Source organism: Papio anubis, chromosome 4, assembly GCF_008728515.1.
Source record: "Papio anubis isolate 15944 chromosome 4, Panubis1.0, whole genome shotgun sequence".
NCBI lineage: Eukaryota > Metazoa > Chordata > Mammalia > Primates > Cercopithecidae > Papio > Papio anubis.
This window is the reverse complement of record NC_044979.1, coordinates 66,966,499-66,988,945: the sequence shown is the minus strand read 5'-3', so window position 1 is coordinate 66,988,945 and position 22,447 is coordinate 66,966,499. Positions and strand designations below refer to the sequence as shown.

The window sequence follows — 22,447 nt, the reverse complement described above, 5'->3', positions numbered from 1 at the left end:
AATATATGCAGGATAAGCATATGAACTAGTCCTATACTGAGAATCATATATTTCAAAAAAAATTATGACTAGTAACCTAATTTTTAGTGACAGTATATTCATGTACTATGCAATAGCACCAACTGAATGTCACTGGTGGTAGGTAGTCTTACTCCTATAAGAACATACTCAAAGGCAAATGCCTTATATCCACAGATTCAAATAGACATTTCTTGTATTTGAATTTTCTCTTCTCCAAGTGGTTGTCAGTGCCAGATCAAGCCAATCCTTGTATATATCCCAAATTCTTGTATATACCACTGTATCTGTAATTCAGTGCCATCCTTTTCTTTTTCATCTCCTACCAAATTAGGGGGGTAATCTTTTTCTTTTTTGAGATGGAGTCTCACTCTGTCACCCAGGCTGGAGTACAGTGGTGCGATCTCGGCTCACTGCAACCTCCACTTTCCAGGTTCAAGCAATTCTCCGCCTTTGGAGGGAACAGCTGGGACTACAAGCACATGCCACCTTGCCCAGCTAATTTTCTGTATTTTTAGTAGACAGGGTTTCACTATGTTGGCCAGAATGGTCTTGATCTTCTGACCTTGTGATCCACCTGCATTGGCCTCCCAAAGTGCTAGGATTACAGGGGTGAGCCACCAGAGAGTCAACTTTTGAATATTCTCAAAGTTATTTACAAAGGTAAATAATTAAAAATAGCAGACAAATTATATTCCACTTGGTAGCCTGGTTAAGTCTTTCCTTCATGACTTCTGGCTACCACTATACATAATCTAATTACTGAGCACCCAAATACTAGCATGGTCCACCAGTGACCCTCAAGTGTCAATATTTCTGATGATTTCCAGAATTCAAACATTGAAATGTATTTTCCCTTTCTGTATGAAATTCAGGTTTTTCAAGGCAAGGTCATCCTATCCTGATAATCTTTTTAAATTTACAATACAACTAGAATATCCAAATGTATAATGCTAAGTTTGATATTCCCCAAATTTCACTTTACTGGTGGTTTTCAGTGACCAAGCAAATTATTATTCACTGTAATACTCAGGAAACAATTATGAACATATATATTATGTAAAATAAGACCAGTCACAAGTTTATACTGTAATTTTTCTGTAACAGTCATTCAATTCTGTAGAAAATTGCAAACGTTTATTTTTAATATTTACATTTGGTTCTGTAAACAAAGCTGGTAAAAAAAATTTCCATACATATTTATAAAAATTTCAAGAATATGATCCTTATCACTTCTGAAAAGTATGCATTTTTTAAAGTCTAAAAGCCAGTAAATGTAGAAGTTGAAGGGGACGAGAAAAACGCTGTTAACAGATTATTTGAATTTTCCTCTTCCCAAATATCTAAAACACTGCATATACCACTGTTTTCCGTGTAGCTTGTGAAACCCAAAAATTCTGATTTCTCTTCACTAGTCTGAAACAAGTCTAGTAAAGATTGTACTGGTGAACTACAAATTCTGTTTTCTTCTTGTGTAATAAATTCAGTTCTTTTATCAAATTCAGCATTTGGTTCCAGATTTTCTTTTCTATTTCTTCCTAATAATATTTTCACTTTTCGATGTATTTTACCAGAAGGTAAACTATCCATATTCTTGATGTCACATTCATTGGGTTCCTCAGGAGGAGTATGGGATGGAGCCTTTGCCTGAACAGTTAGGTGCTCTTGTGAACTGTTTATTGTTATCAGACCAGAATCATGAGTAAATATTGAATGAAGGTCCTTTTCCTTGAGATCCTTTGCTGGAAAAAGCATAATATCTGACTTTTGTTTTGGTTGAGATGCACTATTATCTGTACTGAAATCAGAAACATGTACAGATGCCTTTATGTTACATTTATAGTGATCTGCCCTTAGTTCTTCTAAGTCATTTTCACTTAACGTGTGTTCGGAAATGTCAAGAACGCATTCCTGTTTGTTTCTATGTAGAGGTAGCTGTATAAAACTCTGTCTTATGTCATTTTCAGCTGCACTTAACATGGAACATTTATTAGTCGTTTTCTCATTAAGCCCTCTTAATTCATTTGAAGGGTAGGGGATGGGCTCTGAAATAAACAGAATCTCTTTTTCAGTTTCCTGGGTCTCTTTATACAGGAAATTCTGCTCCATCACCGTTATATCATCTTCCCGGCAATCTTTCTGAGAAATATGTTGGTATTCCACTTTTTCCTTTTGTTCAGTCTTTTTCAGGACATTTGCAGAAACAGGAGAAAGGGATCCAACACTGTATTTTATTCTTTGTAGGAAAAATAAAAGAAAAATATTAAAATAATTGCTATCAAAAATTCCTGAGTAGTTACAAATTAAATTAGTAAAAACATTATATAATCGTTAAGAAACCTATTTAACTTAGGAAATTTTACAAAAATACAAACATCTTAACATTTTGCCAAATTAACATGAGCTGTTTTTAAAGTAATACCACTTTTCAGATATAGCTGAAAACTCTAGGGTACCTCTGTTCTCCTCTACATTCCTTGCCTCCCTCCCAGAGATAACCAATATCCTGAATTTTGACATTTAAAATTACTTTAATCATGTAAATGAAAGAAAGATGATAGTAAAGGGATCTGAGTCTGCCCCTAATTTTGCTTTCATTATTCTGAACAATTTCATAACTTCTGTGCTTTGATTTACATTAATGCACATTTTACTTTTCATTTTACTTAGCAATGTGGAGAATAAGTATTTACTGAGAAACCTATGGCAAAAACATATATTTTAAATTTATATTTAAGAATATTTAATATCAAAGTGAGCTAGAAACAGTATCTTTATACTTTCAAAGGTGACAAAGTTGTAACTTTTGAGCTTCAAACATATTTGACCTAAAATTATTTTCTTCATGGAGCATCTTGATATCCCTGAAATGCCAGTTTGTATTAGACAACCCTAAATAATATACCATTAGAGAAAAAGTTAATAGCTCACCAATTACATTTTATGTCCCGCATGTCACAGTGTGAGAAATGATACAATTTTTCCTGCCCCTTCAACCAGAATGTTCTTTTTTGTTTATCTTGTTCATACATTTACTTACAATTCTCTTTGAACAAATAGGCAATAAAAAATGTAAAAAAAAAAAAAAAAAAAAAAAAAAAAAAGAAAACTAGTCTAACCTGGCTTTTAAGTCCAAGATGTTTAGGAGACTTGCCCACAGAAGTAAAATTAGTGCACATAAAAATAAGACCATCAAGGAACAACCAGTACTAGCTCAGAATTTTGCTACAGACAGAATTTTTAAGGAATTATGAGTTCTTAGAGTAGTCCGCATAGGCTTTTTTTTTTTTTTTTTTGAGACAGAGTCTCTCTGTCAACCAGGCTGGAGTGCAGTGGCCTGATCTCAGCTCACTGCAACTTCCCCTTCTTAGGTTCAAGTGATTCTTGTGCCTAATCCTCCTAAGTAGTTGGAACTACAGGCATGTGCCACAACTAATTTTTTTTTTTTCAGTGGAGATGGGCTCTCACTGCGTTGGCTAGGCTGGTCTAGAACTCCTGGCCTCAAGTGATCTGCCCGCTCGGCCTCTCGAAGTTCTGGGACTACAGGTGTGAGACACCCTGCCCAGCCACAGTAGCCCACATAGTTTTAATATTTGGAAATACGCCTCCTCTTCAAATCCACATTCAGTCAGTCATGAAACCATTCTGAATGTCACAGAAATATGGGATTTAAGAACTGTTCTACCTGAAGTAAAAAACTTTCTAGTTAATTTTCAGAAGCTGCATCTTGGTATCACATTTCTAATCTTCTTTATGCCTTAAATAAGATTAGTCTAAGAATAAAGACTAACTTAATGAGTTATCACCACCTCTAGGGTATATCCATATGAAAGCATTTCTTTTTAAGTTTATGGGAATAATCTAATCAGGACAATTTTTGTCTATGTGCAGTTAGTGTACATTGAGCAGTACTGTATTCACACTTAAAAGTCCTGTCAGTACCTTTAGTAAATATACCCATCATAAGGTTTAGGCAAAGATATTTAGTGAAAATACAAAGACCTAAGAGGCAAGTGGAGGAAGGTTTCTTAAAACTCCTTAATATTACCTAAAAGTTCAATAAAACTTTTTAGTCTGAGTAAATGGTAAACTTTATGGTTCTCTAGCCTTCAGTCTATTTTTGTAAATAAAATTGTATCAAAATACAGCCATATCTATTGTACAAAAAAGCTAGTTAGTTGTAACATAGATCTGACCGTAAACAAAACCTAAAATATCAACTATCTGGCTCTTTACAGGAAAAGTCTGCCAACTCCTTCTAAACTACAATGTCAAGAATGAGACTAATTAGTGGGGTGTAGTGGCACATGCCTGTAATCCCAACTACTCAGGAGGCTGAGGCATGAGAATCTCTTGTGTGTGGGAGGTGGAGGTTGCAGTGAGCCAAGATTACACAACTTCACTCCAGCCTGGGTGATAGAGCGAGACCATCTCAAAATAAAACAAAAAATTTGAAAAAGGAAAAATTTTAGATAAAAAGAAAATTTAAAAAGAATGGAACTAAAAGTAGTCTAAGGTAAGGATCTTTGATAGTAGGGAAGAAGGGAAGGGAAGAAGTTACTGGTTTTTAACCATATTTACATCCTGAAAATACATATTCCTTCTAAGAAAATAGAAGGCAAACTGTGTTTATTTTTAGTTTAATAAAATAGTTTAATATTCTAGTATTATTTATTTATTTATTTTTGAGACAGAGTCTCACTGTCACCCAGGCTGGAGTGCAGTGGTGCAATCTTGGCTCACTGCAACCTCTGCCTCCCAGGTTTCAAGTGATTCTTCTGCCTCAGCCTCCTGAGTAGCTGGCATTACAGGCGCACATCACCACACCTGGCTAATTTTTGTAATTTTTTTAGTAGAGACAGGGTTTCGCCACGTTGGCCAGGCTGGTCTCAAACTCCTGACCTCAGGTGATCCACCTGCCTCACCCTCCCAAAGTGCTGGGATTACAGGCATAAGCCACCACCCCCGGCCTTCTAGAATTTTAAACTTAGGTTGATAAAACTAATTACCTTTTCTTTTTAGGTGTGTCCTTTTCATATTCCACAAAGTCAAAAACTAACTTAGATACAATATCATCAACAACTTGATACTGGTTACTCTGTGCAAAGTTTCTGTGTTGCTCACTTAGAAGGTGCTAAAACAAAATTAAAAACATATATCAAAAAACTGTATTGTAAAACCAAGAGATGCCTTTTAAATTAAGGTTTTCTAACATTCTCATGCTCCTAAAATTAGGTTTCCAATAACTACTCCAAAGATAATACCCTTTACTAGACTTCAAAAGACATTTAAAATAAAAATAAAATAAAATAAAATAAAGTCACTTTTGAGAAGCCAGTAAAACTACTTTGGTTTTTAGTTTTCAGTGAGAAAAGACAAATACTAATTTGTAGTTAAAACGGAACTGAAAAGAATGAGCTATATCAGAAAACGAAGACACAGGTTGGGCGCAGTGGCTCATGCCTGTAATCCCAGCACTTTGGGAGGCCGAGGTGGGCAGGTCACCTGAGGTCAGGAGTTTGAAACCAGCTTGGCCAACATGGTGAAACCCTGTTTCTACTAAAAATACAAAAATACAGCTGGGCGTGGTGGCACATGCCTGTATTCCCAGCTACTTGGGAGGCTGAGGCAGGAGAATCATTTGATCCCAGGAGGTGGAGGTTGCAGTGAGCTGAGATGGCACCACTGTACTCAAGCCTGGGCAACAGAGCAAGACTCTGTTGCAAGAAAAAGAAAAGAAAAAAAGAAAAGATATAGACAGAGAGATATAACAGTAACATTTTGGAAAACACGTTTCCCTCTTATTACTTTGTCTTCAAGCAATTATTACCAAGTAAGGCAGGGCTTACAGAGTAATAAATAATTGAAATGTAAGTTAACATAAAAGAATCCAGAAAGTAGATTAAACACATGAACCACATTAAATGCTGTGAAGTACTAAAAAAGCCAAGATTCATAATTGAAGAACACATTTGAGAATGAACAAAACAAATGATCTCAATTACCCAGTGCTCGTAACAGAATATACAGAAGTTATTCTCATTTTTAAGAGCAGTCAAAACCACCAGGCACAGTGCCTCACGCCTATAGTCCTAGCACTTTGGGAAGCCAAGGATGGTGGATCACCTGAGGTCTGGAGTTCAAGACTAGCCTGGCCAACATGGTGAAATCCCGTCTCTACTAAAAATACAAAAATTAGCCAGGCATGGTGGCGCATGCTTCTAGTCCCAACTACCAAAGAGGCTGAGGCAGGAGAATCTCTGGAACCCGGGAGGTGGAGGTTACAGTGAGCTGAGATTGCATCACTGTACTCCAGCCTGCGTGACAGAGCAAGACTCCATCTCAAACAAAAACCAAAAAACAAAACAAAAAGAGCGGTCAAAACCAAAAGTAAACAAATTTACAGCATAGCGAGATAAAATTCACAGCAAACAAAGTTCCTTGTAAATAGGTGGAATCTCCAGCCTAACTTTATTATGTGTCTGTCAGCTGATCAGGAAGGGAATTGTACTTAGAAGCTTGCCTCTAGATGACCATGAAAGAACCTAATTTCTATTTCCCTAGTTTCATGCAATTTTACATTTTGATGATTTGATTACATTTCCAAAAACTAAATTCTCCACTGGTCACAAAAAGCCACAATGTATCCTGGAATATATGTGTATTCCTCCCTTCCTTGCAAACTTTACCATTTACAAATTATATATGCCCAGCAATAAAAATAAGCAATTATTAAAATTTAAAAGGAAACATCAAATCTGTAAGCTCAGATTCAGTCTACTAATGTTCTGGGAAGGAAAAATTCCAACTTTTATTTAGTTCCCCTCTAATTTCCATTAAGTTCTTCTTATTCATCCTTACAGTCTTAATTTAAAAGTCACTTGTGTCCGGTTAGGCCTTTTGAGACCCTAATTCTAGGTTAAATAACCTCATTATTTATTCCCATTGCCTTCATACTTTTGTGAAACTCATCACACTTGCAAATACATATTTTGTATCTACTCTGCCAGACCATAAGGTGCATAAGGGTAGGGATGTCCACCTTATTTGTTGCTTTTTCTCCAGTACTAAAAAATATTTGTTAATTGAATCCCTTGATACAAGTGGAATTGAATAATTACGAAACCTAACATCCAAAAAATATTTCTTTACTCTTAGCAACTAAGAAACATAAATGAAAACTGTAAAAACATGACCTTAAATTTCAATCCCAACCTCTAATCTCAACATCTGCTTTCACTAATTCTCCTTCTTTGTGGAAACCATTGAACAATTTTTTTCATTTTTTAGCCTCGACATTTTCTGAGCACCAAATTAAGCATCCATTCTAGAGTATTTTGTTGCTACACCAGCAAAGTAAATCTTCAGAACCAATCTGTAATTTTAATTTTCAAAATGATTTTCAGGAAGGGGAAATATTTCTGAGATACTTTAGCTTCTGATTAAAAGCAATTTTAGACTAACCATAGTTTTCTCATTTATTACATAAAAACAAAACAAAAAAAACTGACACAAAACACTAATATATTTTGGTTTATAAAACAAACTTCAATTCAGAGTCTGAAGACAGATATGTTCAAGTATTCTTTCCCCTTAACTTTCCCACCATCTTCTACCAAAACCAAACCAAACACTAAAACAAACCTATCTACTACATAAAAAATAATTCAAACAACAGCTGACAATAAGCAATTACTGTGTGCCACTGTCCAAGGTCACACAGCCAGGGAGCCAGGATTCAAACCTGGCAGCCTGAATCCACAGCTCTTGCTCTTTTCATCAGTTTGCAAACTATAATAGTTCCCCCATTTTCACCCTATATACCCTACCCCTTCCAACTCTTCCATTTCTTTCTGCTACCTCAATGGTCTTTACTTCTTTCAACTCTTCTTTTCCCATTATAAATAATAAGCTCACTTTTTAATTGCTAAGGTTCAAAATACTATAGTAACCCTTGACTACCATTTTCACTTATTTGCAACATCCAATCCATTGGCAAATCCTCTTGGTCCCACCTTTAAAACAAACCCACAATCTGACCACGTTTCAGCACTTCTACTACCACTTAGTCTGGACTACCAATATCTATCCCTTGGTCCCATCAATCATTTTAAATTGGGACTTTTGCACTTGCTTATCTCAATATCCAGGTATTACTTCACTTCTCTCAGGTCTCTACTCAAATGTCACCTTATCAGTTAGGTGTTCCTTGTCTAGGCTAAATAGCAACATCTCCATTCCTATGTTCTGTTTTTTCATAGCACTGATCTAATATTTTCTGTATACATTTTTATTACTCTTTTATCCTGTGGTTACCTATCTCCACCCCTACCCCACCCCCACCCTACAGAATATAATCTTCACAAGGGTAAAAAATTAAGTCTGTTTTGTTCAATGCTGTTTGCCCAGAGTAGTCATCAGTAGGTAGTAGATGTTCAGTATTTGTTGAATAAATAAAATTCATTTTCAATACTCATTTCCTCCCTTGAGTTATTAAAATGTAAAATATCTCCATCAGAATAACAAGCTAAAATTTAAAACACAAGTATTAGAGTTTTTGAAACAAGCCCCCAAAATATAAAATCTCATTTACAGTTTCTAGATCTTCATATTTCTGCAAGCAACATTCGCAGTATCCTTTTTTCTTCTTCTCTTTCAACTGGAGTTGAATTGAGGTTCCACCATACTTATCGCCATCCGTTTGGATTCTGATGACAGAAATACATGGTAAAGAATTAACTGCTGAACCTAAGGAATAACTTTTAAACTTTATTGTCTTAAACTATCACACACAGAATCTGCGTAATTTGCAGAGACTTATATCAGCAAGTACTTTTTTTTTTTTTTTTGAGACGGAGTCTTGCTCTGTAGCCCGGGCTGAAGTGCAGTGGCGATCTCGGCTCACTGCAAGCTCCGCCTCCCAGGTTTACGCCATTCTCCTGCCTCAGCCTCCAGAGTAGCTGGGACTACAGGCGCCCGCCACCACGCCCGGCTAATTTTTTTTTGTATTTTTAGTAGAGACGGGGTTTCACTGTGTTAGCCAGGTTGGTCTCGATCTCCTGACCTCGTGATCCGCCGGTCTCAGCCTCCCAAAGTGCTGGGATTACAGGCTTGAGCCACCGCACCCCGCTCAGCAAGTACTTTTAATCATATTTCTTTATACTATATTGAGAAGCAAACTAAAGATTTAATGAATAATCTGGAGAATATTTCAGATCATTCAAGATAAACTACACAGTTTCATTTACAAATATTTTAAGACCCTCCCCACCTCCATCTAGACAGATTCAGACTTATACAGAGGGAAAAGTAATCAGAATAGTAATTACAAACACAAACAACCATTATGGCATAAACCAAACTATTTCAAATCTTTACAAAGAAAAGTTGAGATGAAATTCTCAATATTCCTTCTAAAAGTAAAGATTCAAACCAACCTTAGTTTAACCTGAGTTTGCTTTTGCATACTAGATGGCTTGTCTACATCAAATGGACTGCAGGGCTTCTGAATAGAATAATTTATAAAAGGCATATTGGTCAGCTGAAGATAAAACGGCCTATAAAGTCTAAAAGAATAGAAAGACAAATACATGAGCTTCTTTATGATTAAAGAAAAAAAGTTTTAAAGTTTTGTATTTCAAAATCATATAATTCAGCTGGAATCTGAAATAAACAACAGAAATTATTTAGGCTTCCCTTCAAAAAATCAATTTCAGGCCTAATATTTTTAACACTTACACATTTTAAAAATTGTGGTACAATTCAGTTGCATTAAGTATTCACAATTGCTGTGTTACCATCACTGCTACTATCCATCTTTTGTAAGACGACATATTTTCATCTTGCACAAACTGAAACTCTGTACCCATCAAACAGTAACTTCCCAAATACCCTTTCTCCATATCCCCTGACAACCACCATTCTACTTCTTATCAATTTGACTTATGTAGGTGCTTCATGAGTGGAACCATGCAGTATTTTTCGTCTTATTTCACTTAGCATGTCTTAAAAGGTTTATTCATGTTGCATGTATCACAATTTCCTTCCTTTTTAAGGCTGAATAATATTCCATTGTGTGTGTGTACACACATCCCACATATTATTTATCCATTATTTGCTGATGGACTTGGACTACTTTCACTTTTTGGCTGCTGTGGAGTTTTTAATAGTAGCCATCCTAAATAATGTAAAGTGGTATCTCACTGTGGTTTAGATTTGCAATTCCCTAATGATTAGTAATGTTGAGCATCTTTTCATATGCTTATTGGCTATTTGTGTATCATCTCTGGAAAAATGTCTATATTCAGCGCTTTGCCTATTTTTAAAACTGGGTTGTTTTGTTGTTGAGTTGTAATTCTTTATATATTCCAGATATTAACACTCTTATTAGATATATGACTTGTTCAACCTGAGAAAGCTGAAAAAAAAAAAAAAATAGATATATGACTTGCAGTATCTTCTTCCATTCTTTGGAATGTTATATATCCCTTTAGGCATAGAAATTTGTATTTTTGATACGGTCCAATTTAATTATTTTATCTTTTGTTATCTGTGTTTTTGGTGTCATATCCAGTAAAGCACTGCAAATCCAATGTCATGAAGCTTTTCCCCTATGTTCTCTCCAAGAGTTTTACTATTTTAGGTCTTTGGTCCATTTTGAGTTAACTTTTGAATATGATGTAAGGTAGGAGCCTAATGCCATTCTTTTGCATGTGTATATCTAGTTTTCTCAACGCTGTTAAAAATGTTGTCCTTTCTGCATTAAATGATCTTCATACCCTTGTTGAAAATCATTTGGCCATACGTGTGATGGTTTATTTCTAGGCTTTCTATTCTATTCCATTGGTTTATGTCTTTATTCTAATACCAAATTGTTCTGATTTCTGTAGCACTACAGTAAGTTTTGAAATCAGGAAGTGAGAGACCTCTTATTTTGTTGTTCTTTTTTTTTTTTTTTGAGACGGAGTCTCACTCTGTCCCCCAGGCTGGAGGGTAGTGGCGTGATCTTGGCTCACTGCAAGCTCTGCCTCCAGGGTTCATGCCATTCTCCTGCCTCGGCCTCCTGAGTAGGTGGGACTATAGGCGCCTGTCACCACGCCCAGCTAATATTTTGTATTTTTAGTAGAGATGGGGGACGGGGTTTCACCGTATTAGCCAGGATGGTCTCGATCTGCCCGCCTCGGCCTCCCAAAGTGGTAGGATTACAGGCGTAAGCCACCATGCCTGGCCTTTGTTGTTCTTTTTAATGACTGTCTCAGGTATCCTGCATCTGTTACAGTCCCGTATGAATTCTAGGATACATTTTTACTATTTCTGCAAAAACCATCATTGAAATTTTGATAGGTATTGCACTGAATCTGTAGATCACTTTGGGTGGCATTAACATCTTAACAATATTATGTCTTCCAATTCATGAACATGGGCTATCCGTTCGTATACTAGTGTCTTTTCTAGGCCTCTTTTTGAATTGCACTTTTTTCTTCACAGGAACACATTTCATAAAAAGCAGTTTTTAATACACTTTTGTCACCTCAGTGTGAATACCCAAGAGAATTAACCACACATGTCTAAATTAGTAAGTAGAAAGAAAAAAGAAAGTAATCTAATTCTCTCATGGCAGGCCTATTTATATCTGAGGTCTTCATTAAGATTATCCCACATGGCTGGGCGCAGTGGCTCACGCCTGTAATCCCCGCACTTCAGGAGGCTGAGGCAGGAGGATCACTTGAGGTCAAGAGTTAGAGACTAGCCTGGCCAATATGGTTAAACCTCATCTCTACTAAAAATACAAAAATCAGCTGGGCATGGTGGCGTACACCTGCAATCCCAGCTACTTGGGAGGCTGAGGCAGGAGAATTGCTTGAACCGGGGGTGGGGTGAATGTTGCAGTAAGCCAAGACTGTGCCACTGCACTCTAGCCTGGGTGACAGAGCAAGACTCCATCTCAAAAAATCAAAACAAACAACAACAAAAAGACTACCCTACAGTACTTCAGAGTGAGTTTTGGAAATCAACCACGTGAGATGTTATACTTAGATTTTCTATTTCTAAATAGCATCTAATAATTTCTTTTTTTGCAAATGTAGGCGTAATCTTTCAGTAGTTCTAAATCATCTGGTACTGCATTTAGCCAGAGAATAATTTAAATACTAAAAAATAGTGTCATGATTTTTCTAAACCAGCTATTTCAGGGATATCTACAACATACTGAAACTAAATTTAGTCCTTGAGCATAAATGAATTAATGTTACTTTCATTAACTTGTGCCGCAAGCACGTTAGCATAATATAATCAAACACAAAGGAACCTAACAGTACTAATCGAGCTAGCCTAATTATTTAGGTGATTTTCCCCTTTAGTACTGCACTTAAATCATACAGATTGGACTTAGATACTTACTGGCTCGTATCTTCCACCTTTACAAAAGGCTTTTTCAGTCTTCCTGCTTGAGAACATAGAAAACATATTAGATACTTGCAAATCCAGGATTTTTTTTTTTTTTAAATAAAACTACTATGGCAAAACAAAACAAAACCCCCCAAACAAAAAACCATGTATCCACTTTAAAGTTTTAAGCCTCAGATGAGGTACTTCCATTACCACCTCATTTCCAAAAATAACAGAAGCTCTCTCTCTATATTCTGAGATTCTTAAACTGAATGGAACCCTCAAATGAATAGGATTCAGGAGGGTCATAAATTAGAACAGGAGAAAAACTACACTATTGTTTTCACTAACCTCAAACTGCAATTTAGCATTTCCTCCAATTATAAATGTAGCATCACAGTATTTGCAGTACCTGCGACTTTGATGCTAATAGAAACAGCACAGACTTTCATCAGTTATGAATTGCTTGAGTAGATATCTCACAGCATTGTTTACGCTTATCAATTCAAAATGACAGCAATTAGATTCACTGCTAGAACCTGTTCTGTGTAATAAAAAGCAAGTTATCACTATTTCATAATTAAAAACTATTTTGGTAACTACATTTTAATGTAATTCATTTTCTTGGTAGTCTAGTGATCTTTAAAAGAAACGTTTTAAAAAAACATTATTCTGAGAATGCGGTCCACAGGCTTCACCAAACTTCAACAAGGATCTATGTTCTATAAAGACCAAGAAAGTTGTGAACAAGTCATTTAGAGGGTGGTTTACATGATTTTAGAAGATCTTTTATGATTTTTCAAATGCAAACCAAATACACTTAAAGATATCAAAATACTTACTTCTTGTTTTTTGTGCACCAGCACCAACTCTTTTCCCCTAAAAAAATATATATATACACATAGTGAAGATTGGCTTTGAAAGTACAGTTAAAACAGCAACTGCAATTGCTCAATATCTTCAAGATAAAAAAAAATCATGCGGAAAAGTACTATATCAAAGAAGGATTACTCTTTGTTAAATAAAACTAGTTTTTAAATGTTTTACAATACACTCAATAAGTATCTTGCATTCTAGCTATAACTGATCTTGACTTCATAAAAAGAAATCAACCAATAATGAAAAGGTAGTTAATGAAATTTTTTTTTTAAAGTCATGTTATTTTTATGCCTTTATTCAGTAAAATATTTGTGTTAGAGTGAATAAAGCAATTAGTCAACATTTATTAGTCTGTCAATTTAGGCAAAGATTCAATATGTCCAAGATGGATAATCAACTCTACTGATTACAGCTAGAAATTCTGGACAACACTGAATAAGCGACCACCTGAAGAATGAAAAGTAAAATAAGCAGGCAGATTGTGGAAGGAAGTCCAAACTGGAACCTTCAGTCATGGAGTTAGCAGCAGTGGCAGAGCCAGCAGCTAAAACTCCTATCTTTCTGGCTGGAAAAACCAGGAATGAGGTTCAAGTGGTCCAAAAATACCAAGAGAATCCCTATATTATTTTCTTTTCTCCCACAGTTCTACCCTGAGGGTGGGTCCCAATAAGGAAGCTGAGATTGTAAAGGTAGAACAAGCTTAAGCTAACACTGAGAAACGCTCACTTTCTGACTAGAAGACCTGGGAAAGAGGCCACTGTGAGCTAGAGATTGATTCATGAAAAGAGCAAGTTAGAGAAAGCGATCTCTAATTCCCTGTATAAATCCATGCAAGTGCAGGGCTTACCTCCAAGTTGCACATGCTAAGGAGAGACCCAACACAGCATAGCAAAGGCTTTGAAAATTGAAACTGAGATTAATTAGATCCACCCCACCCACAATAATCAAGACAGAACAGTTTGAACAAAACTGGGATAACTGTCTGCTAAAACAATGGCAGAAACAAAATCAGCATTCTCCAGACTATTAGAATAGATATAGAGCCTACACAACATTTAGAATGTCCAGTATACAGTCAAAACTTAAATTTGACATGTAAAAAACCAGAAAAAACATTATCAATTTTTGAGAGAAAAGGACATTCAGATGCCAACCCCAATATGTTCCTGATACTTTAATTATCAGAAAAAGACTTTAAAAGTAAAGGTAAACACACTTAAGATGAATGGAAAGAGACAAGTTCTCAGCAGAAAAACTAAAAATAAGAACCAAACAGAAATAATAGGACTGAAAAATATACTATCTGAGTGAGATACAAAATTCACTGGATAGGCTCAATAGCAGAACATAGATGACACAATTAAGTATTAGTGAACTTCAAGACAAATTAATAGAAATCTCCAATTGTAAGAAAAGAGGAAACAAAAACGACTAAGAAAAAAAGGAACAGAGCCACAGGGACCTATGGAATAACATCAAGATGTCTAACTTTATTGTCAACTGGAATGGTGGAAAAAGAGGGGAGAGTTTGGTGAAGGAAAAAAATTAACAAAGTAATAGCTGAAAACTTTCCAATCAATAAGTCCTAAAACTAAACCTGGTCTTACCGTAAGAAGAAGCAATCATACTCTTTGGTTATTTACCCAAATGAGTTGACAACATGTCCACAAAAAACCTGCACATGGATATCTATATTAGCTTTATGCAATATTGTGAAATATTGTGAAAATTTACACAATCAATAAGCTCAGTGAACCAAGTGTAGGCACAATCGAACTTCTGAAACCAAAGGTAAAGAAAAAAGTCTTAAAAGCAGCCAGAGAAAAATGATACAGTACGTATAAGTGAACACCAATTTGAATGACCACAGATTTCTCATCAGAATCCATGGAGACCAGAAGACAGTTTTAGGATCGGAGTAAGGTGCTGAGATAAAGAACTTTCAATTCATTATTCTTTTTCCAGTAAAGACATGATCACATGAAGGATATCTAAGAGAATTCCTTGTGCCATCAGATTTGCTCTAAAACATGCTAAAGTAAGTTCTTCAGGCTAAAGGGATATATCCGAAGAAAACCTGTAATTTCAGGAAGGAAGAGTAATGGAAAGGTTAACATCTGGGTTAATAGGACTATTTTTCTCCTGTTACTTTCTTTAAAACGCAACTTTATTTTTCTTTTTTTTCCCCAGAGACAGGGTCTTGCTCTGTCGCAAGCAGTGGCGTGTTCTCGCATTACAGCAACCTCCGCCTCTCGGGCTCAGGCCATCATGCCACCTCAGCCTCCTAAGCAGGTGGGACTACAGGCACATGCCACCATGCCTGGCTAATTTTTATATATTTTTTTGTAGAGATGGGGTTATGCCATGTTGCCCAGGCTGGTCTCGAACTTCTGAGCTAAAGTGATCCACTCACCTTGCCCTCCCAAAGTGCTGGGATTACAGGTGTGAGCCACCAGGCCCAACCCTAAAATATGACTTTTTCAAGCAAAAAGTTTAACATTGTCTGGTGACATTTTCATTATAAGATGTAATACACATTAGGACACAAAGGTTGGTGGGGAAGGTAAAATGGCTTGAATATTTTAAGGCTTCTACATCTTATTTGAAGAAGGTAAATGTTAATTCAAGATAGACTGCGAAAAGTTATGCATGTATATCGTAAATCCTATAGCAGCACTAAAATAAAAACAAAAATGAAGAGAGTTAAAAAGCTGGCAGATCAGGGCGGAGCAAGATGGCCGAATAGGAACAGCTCCAGTCTCCAACTCCCAGCGCCAGCGACACAGAAGACCGGTGATTTCTGCATTTTCAACTGAGGTACTGGGTTCATCTCACTGGGGAGTGCCGGACGATCGGTGCTGGTCAGCTGCTGCAGCCCGACCAGTGAGAGCTGAAGCAGGGCGAGGCATCGCCTCACCTGGGAAGCGCAAGGGGGAAGGGAATCCCTTTTCCTAGCCAGGGGAACTGAGACACACAACACCTGGAAAATCGGGTAACTCCCACCCCAATATTGCGCTTTAAGCAAACAGGCACACCAGGAGATCATATCCCACACCTGGCCGGGAGGGTCCCACGCCCACGGAGCCTCCCTCATTGCTAGCACAGCAGTCTGTGATCTACCGGCAAGGCAGCAGCGAGGCTGGGGGAGGGGCGCCCGCCATTGCTGAGGCTTAAGTAGGTAAACAAAGCTGCTGGGAAGCTCCAACTGGGTGGAGCTCACAGCAGCTCAAGGAAACCTGCCTGTCTCTGTAGACTCCACCTCTGGGGACAGGGCACAGCTACACAACAACAACAACAACAACAACAAAGCAGCAGAAACCTCTGCAGACGCAAACGACTCTGTCTGACAGCTTTGAAGAGAGCAGTGGATCTCCCAACACGGAGGCTGAGATCTGAGAACGGACAGACTGCCTGCTCAAGTGGGTCCCTGACCCCTGAGTAGCCTAACTGGGAGACATCCCCCACTAGGGGCAGTCTGACACCCCACACCTCACAGGGTGGAGTACACCCCTGAGAAGAAGCTTCCAAAGCAAGAATCAGACAGGTACACTCGCTGTTCAGAAATATTCTATCTTCTGCAGCCTCTGCTGCTGATACCCAGGCAAACAGGGTCAGGAGTGGACCTCAAGCAATCTCCAACAGACCTAAAGCTGAGGGTCCTGACTGTTAGAAGGAAAACTATCAAACAGGAAGGACACCTACACCAAAACCCCATCAGTACATCACCATCATCAAAGACCAGAGGCAGATAAAACCACAAAGATGGGGAAAAAGCAGGGCAGAAAAGCTGGAAATTCAAAAAATAAGAGCACATCTCCCCCGGCAAAGGAGCGCAGCTCATCGCCAGCAACGGATCAAAGCTGGACGGAGAATGACTTTGACGAGATGAGAGAAGAAGGCTTCAGTCCATCAAATTTCTCAGAGCTAAAGGAGGAATTACGTACCCAGCGCAAAGAAACTAAAAATCTTGAAAAAAAAGTGGAAGAATTGACGGCTAGAGTAATTAATGCAGAGAAGGTCATAAACGAAATGAAAGAGATGAAAACCATGACACGAGAAATACGTGACAAATGCACAAGCTTCAGTAACCGACTCGATCAACTGGAAGAAAGAGTATCAGCGATTGAGGATCAAATGAATGAAATGAAGCGAGAAGAGAAACCAAAAGAAAAAAGAAGAAAAAGAAATGAACAAAGCCTGCAAGAAGTATGGGATTATGTAAAAAGACCAAATTTACGTCTGATTGGGGTGCCTGAAAGTGAGGGGGAAAATGGAACCAAGTTGGAAAACACTCTTCAGGATATCATCCAGGAGAACTTCCCCAACCTAGTAGGGCAGGCCAACATTCAAATCCAGGAAATACAGAGAACGCCACAAAGATACTCCTCGAGAAGAGCAACTCCAAGACACATAATTGCCAGATTCACCAAAGTTGAAATGAAGGAAAAAATCTTAAGGGCAGCCAGAGAGAAAGGTCGGGTTACCCACAAAGGGAAGCCCATCAGACTCACAGCAGATCTCTCGGCAGAAACTCTCCAAGCCAGAAGAGAGTGGGGGCCAATATTCAACATTCTTAAAGAAAAGAATTTTAAACCCAGAATTTCATATCCAGCCAAACTAAGTTTCATAAGTGAAGGAGAAATAAAATCCTTTACAGATAAGCAAATGCTTAGAGATTTTGTCACCACTAGGCCTGCCTTACAAGAGACCCTGAAGGAAGCACTCAACATGGAAAGGAACAACCGGTACCAGCCATTGCAAAAACATGCCAAAATGTAAAGACCATCGAGGCTAGGAAGAAACTGCATCAACTAACGAGCAAAATCACCAGTTAATATCATAATGGCAGGATCAAGTTCACACATAACAATCTTAACCTTAAATGTAAATGGACTAAATGCTCCAATTAAAAGACACAGACTGGCAAACTGGATAAAGAGTCAAGACCCATCAGTCTGCTGTATTCAGGAGACCCATCTCACACGCAGAGACTTACATAGGCTCAAAATAAAGGGATGGAGGAAGATTTACCAAGCAAATGGAGAACAAAAAAAAGCAGGGGTTGCAATACTAGTCTCTGATAAAACAGACTTTAAACCATCAAAGATCAAAAGAGACAAAGAAGGCCATTACATAATGGTAAAGGGATCAATTCAACAGGAAGAGCTAACTATCCTAAATATATATGCACCCAATACAGGAGCACCCAGATTCATAAAGCAAGTCCTTAGAGACTTACAAAGAGACTTAGACTCCCATACAATAATAATGGGAGACTTCAACACTCCACTGTCAACATTAGACAGATCAACAAGACAGAAAGTTAACAAGGATATCCAGGAATTGAACTCATCTCTGCAGCAAGCAGACCTAATAGACATCTATAGAACTCTCCACCCCAAATCAACAGAATATACATTCTTCTCAGCACCACATCGTACTTACTCCAAAATTGACCATATAATTGGAAGTAAAGCACTCCTCAGCAAATGTACAAGAACAGAAATTATAACAAACTGTCTCTCAGACCACAGTGCAATCAAACTAGAACTCAGGACTAAGAAACTCAATCAAAACCGCTCAACTACATGGAAACTGAACAACCTGCTCCTGAATGACTACTGGGTACATAACGAAAGGAAGGCAGAAATAAAGATGTTCTTTGAAACCAATGAGAACAAAGATACAACATACCAGAATCTCTGGGACACATTTAAAGCAGTGTGCAGAGGGAAATTTATAGCACTAAATGCCCACAAGAGAAAGCAGGAAAGATCAAAAATTGACACTCTAACATCGCAATTAAAAGAACTAGAGAAGCAAGAGCAAACACATTCCAAAGCTAGCAGAAGGCAAGAGATAACTAAGATCAGAGCAGAACTGAAGGAGACAGAGACACAAAAAACCCTCCAAAAAATCAATGAATCCAGGAGTTGGTTTTTTGAAAAGATCAACAAAATTGACAGACCACTAGCAAGACTAATAAAGAAGAAAAGAGAGAAGAATCAAATCGACACAATTAAAAATGATAAAGGGGATATCACCACCGACCCCACAGAAATACAAACTACCATCAGAGAATACTATGAACACCTCTACGCAAATAAACTGGAAAACCTAGAAGAAATGGATAATTTCCTGGACACTTACACTCTTCCAAGACTAAACCAGGAAGAAGTTGAATCCCTGAATAGACCAATAGTAGGCTCTGAAATTGAGGCAATAATTAATAGCCTACCAACCAAAAAAAGTCCAGGACCAGATGGATTCACAGCTGAATTCTACCAGAGGTATAAGGAGGAGTTGGTACCATTCCTTCTGAAACTATTCCAATCAATAGAAAAAGAGGGAATCCTCCCTAACTCATTTTATGAGGCCAACATCATCCTGATACCAAAGCCTGGCAGAGACACAACAAAAAAAAGAGAATTTTAGACCAATATCCCTGATGAACATCGATGCAAAAATCCTCAATAAAATACTGGCAAACCGGATTCAACAACACATCAAAAAGCTTATCCACCATGATCAAGTGGGCTTCATCCCTGGGATGCAAGGCTGGTTCAACATTCGCAAATCAATAAACATAATCCAGCATATAAACAGAACCAAAGACAAGAACCACATGATTATCTCAATAGATGCAGAAAAGGCTTTTGATAAAATTCAACAGCCCTTCATGCTAAAAACGCTCAATAAATTCGGTATTGATGGAACGTACCTCAAAATAATAAGAGCTATTTATGACAAACCCACAGCCAATATCATACTGAATGGGCAAAAACTGGAAAAATTCCCTTTGAAAACTGGCACAAGACAGGGATGCCCTCTCTCACCACTCCTATTCAACATAGTGTTGGAAGTTCTGGCTAGGGCAATTAGGCAAGAGAAAGAAATCAGGGGTATTCAGTTAGGAAAAGAAGAAGTCAAATTGTCCCTGTTTGCAGATGACATGATTGTATATTTAGAAAACCCCATTGTCTCAGCCCAAAATCTCCTTAAGCTGATAAGCAACTTCAGCAAAGTCTCAGGATACAAAATTAATGTGCAAAAATCACAAGCATTCTTATACACCAATAACAGTCAAACACAGAGCCAAATCATGAATGAACTTCCATTCACAATTGCTTCAAAGAGAATAAAATACCTAGGAATCCAACTTACAAGGGATGTAAAGGACCTCTTCAAGGAGAACTACAAACCACTGCTCAGTGAAATAAAAGAGGACACAAACAAATGGAAGAACATACCATGCTCATGGATAGGAAGAATCAATATCGTGAAAATGGCCATACTGCCCAAGGTAATTTATAGATTCAATGCCATCCCCATCAAGCTACCAATGGGTTTCTTCACAGAATTGGAAAAAACTGCTTTACAGTTCATATGGAACCAAAAAAGAGCCCGCATCTCCAAGACAATCCTAAGTCAAAAGAACAAAGCTGGAGGCATCACGCTACCTGACTTCAAACTATACTACAAGGCTACAGTAACCAAAACAGCATGGTACTGGTACCAAAACAGAGATATAGACCAATGGAACAGAACAGAGTCCTCAGAAATAATACCACACATCTACAGCCATCTGATCTTTGACAAACCTGAGAAAAACAAGAAATGGGGAAAGGATTCCCTATTTAATAAATGGTGCTGGGAAAATTGGCTAGCCATAAGTAGAAAGCTGAAACTGGATCCTTTCCTTACTCCTTATACGAAAATTAATTCAAGATGGATTAGAGACTTAAATGTTAGACCTAATACCATAAAAATCCTAGAGGAAAACCTAGGTAGTACCATTCAGGACATAGGCATGGGCAAAGACTTCATGTCTAAAACACCAAAAGCAACGGCAGCAAAAGCTAAAATTGACAAATGGGATCTAATTAAACTAAAGAGCTTCTGCACAGCAAAAGAAACTACCATCAGAGTGAACAGGCAACCTACAGAATGGGAGAACATTTTTGCAATCTACTCATCTGACAAAGGGCTAATATCCAGAACCTACAAAGAACTCAAACAAATTTACAAGAAAAAAGCAAACAACCCCATCAAAAAGTGGGCAAAGGATATGAACAGACATTTCTCAAAAGAAGACATTCATACAGCCAACAGACATATGAAAAAATGCTCACCATCACTGGCCATCAGAGAAATGCAAATCAAAACCACAATGAGATACCATCTCACACCAGTTAGAATGGCGATCATTAAAAAGTCAGGAAACAACAGGTGCTGGAGAGGATGTGGAGAAATAGGAACACTTTTACACTGTTGGTGGGATTGTAAACTAGTTCAACCATTATGGAAGACAGTATGGCGATTCCTCAAGGATCTAGAACTAGATGTACCATATGACCCAGCCATCCCATTACTGGGGATATACCCAAAGGATTATAAATTATGCTGCTATAAAGACACATGCACACGTATGTTTATTGCAGCACTATTCACAATAGCAAAGACTTGGAATCAACCCAAATGTCCATCAGTGACAGATTGGATTAAGAAAATGTGGCACATATACACCATGGAATACTATGCAGCCATAAAAAGGATGAGTTTGCGTCCTTTGTAGGGACATGGATGCAGCTGGAAACCATCATTCTTAGCAAACTATCACAAGAACAGAAAACCAAACACCGCATGTTCTCACTCATAGGTGGGAACTGAACAATGAGATCACTTGGACTCAGGAAGGGGAACATCACACACCGGGGCCTATCATGGAGAGGGGGGAGGGGGGAGGGATTGCATTGGGAGTTATACCTGATGTAAATGACGAGTTGATGGGTGCAGCAGACCAACATGGCACAAGTATACATATGTAACAAACCTGCATGTTATGCACATGTACCCTACAACTTAAAGTATAATAATAATAAATAAATTAAAAAAAAAAAAGCTGGCAGATCAATCTGAAAGAAGGCAGGAAAGGAGGAAACAGAGGAATAAAATACAAAGGGCATCAACAGAAAACTAACAGTAAGTTGGCAGACCTAAATCCATTATCAATAATTACATTAAGTATAAATCACTTAAACTACCAATTAAAAGACAGATTGCCAAATTTGATGAAAAAGACAACATCTGCAAGAAGTCCATTTTAAATATGCAAAAGACTGCAAAAAGTACTATGTAAATACTAACAAAAATAAAGCCAGAA

General features: G+C 37.6%; 1 protein-coding gene across 8 annotated transcripts in view; it reads right to left on the bottom strand.

Annotated features, from left to right (window-relative positions):
• Nucleotides 1–1,075: 1,075 nt before the first annotated feature.
• DBF4 (DBF4 zinc finger) overlaps nucleotides 1,076–22,447 on the bottom strand; it is a 38,974-nt gene continuing 17,602 nt past the window's right edge. For 3 of the 8 annotated variants that reach the window (XM_003896365.4, XM_009203501.4, XM_021935301.2), the window contains 6 exons: nucleotides 13,248–13,284; nucleotides 12,418–12,463; nucleotides 9,456–9,584; nucleotides 8,612–8,726; nucleotides 5,028–5,152; nucleotides 1,076–2,254 (listed from right to left, as the gene is read on the bottom strand). In XM_003896365.4, coding sequence (XP_003896414.2) covers nucleotides 1,279–2,254; nucleotides 5,028–5,152; nucleotides 8,612–8,726; nucleotides 9,456–9,584; nucleotides 12,418–12,463; nucleotides 13,248–13,284 — 1,428 coding nt within the window. In that variant the 3' untranslated portion in view covers nucleotides 1,076–1,278. Of the gene's footprint in view, nucleotides 2,255–5,027; nucleotides 5,153–8,611; nucleotides 8,727–9,455; nucleotides 9,585–12,417; nucleotides 12,464–12,756; nucleotides 12,884–13,247; nucleotides 13,285–22,447 lie in introns of those variants that run through there. The other 5 variants (XM_009203499.4, XM_009203500.4, XM_021935303.2 and 2 more) reach the window with 3 other exon arrangements.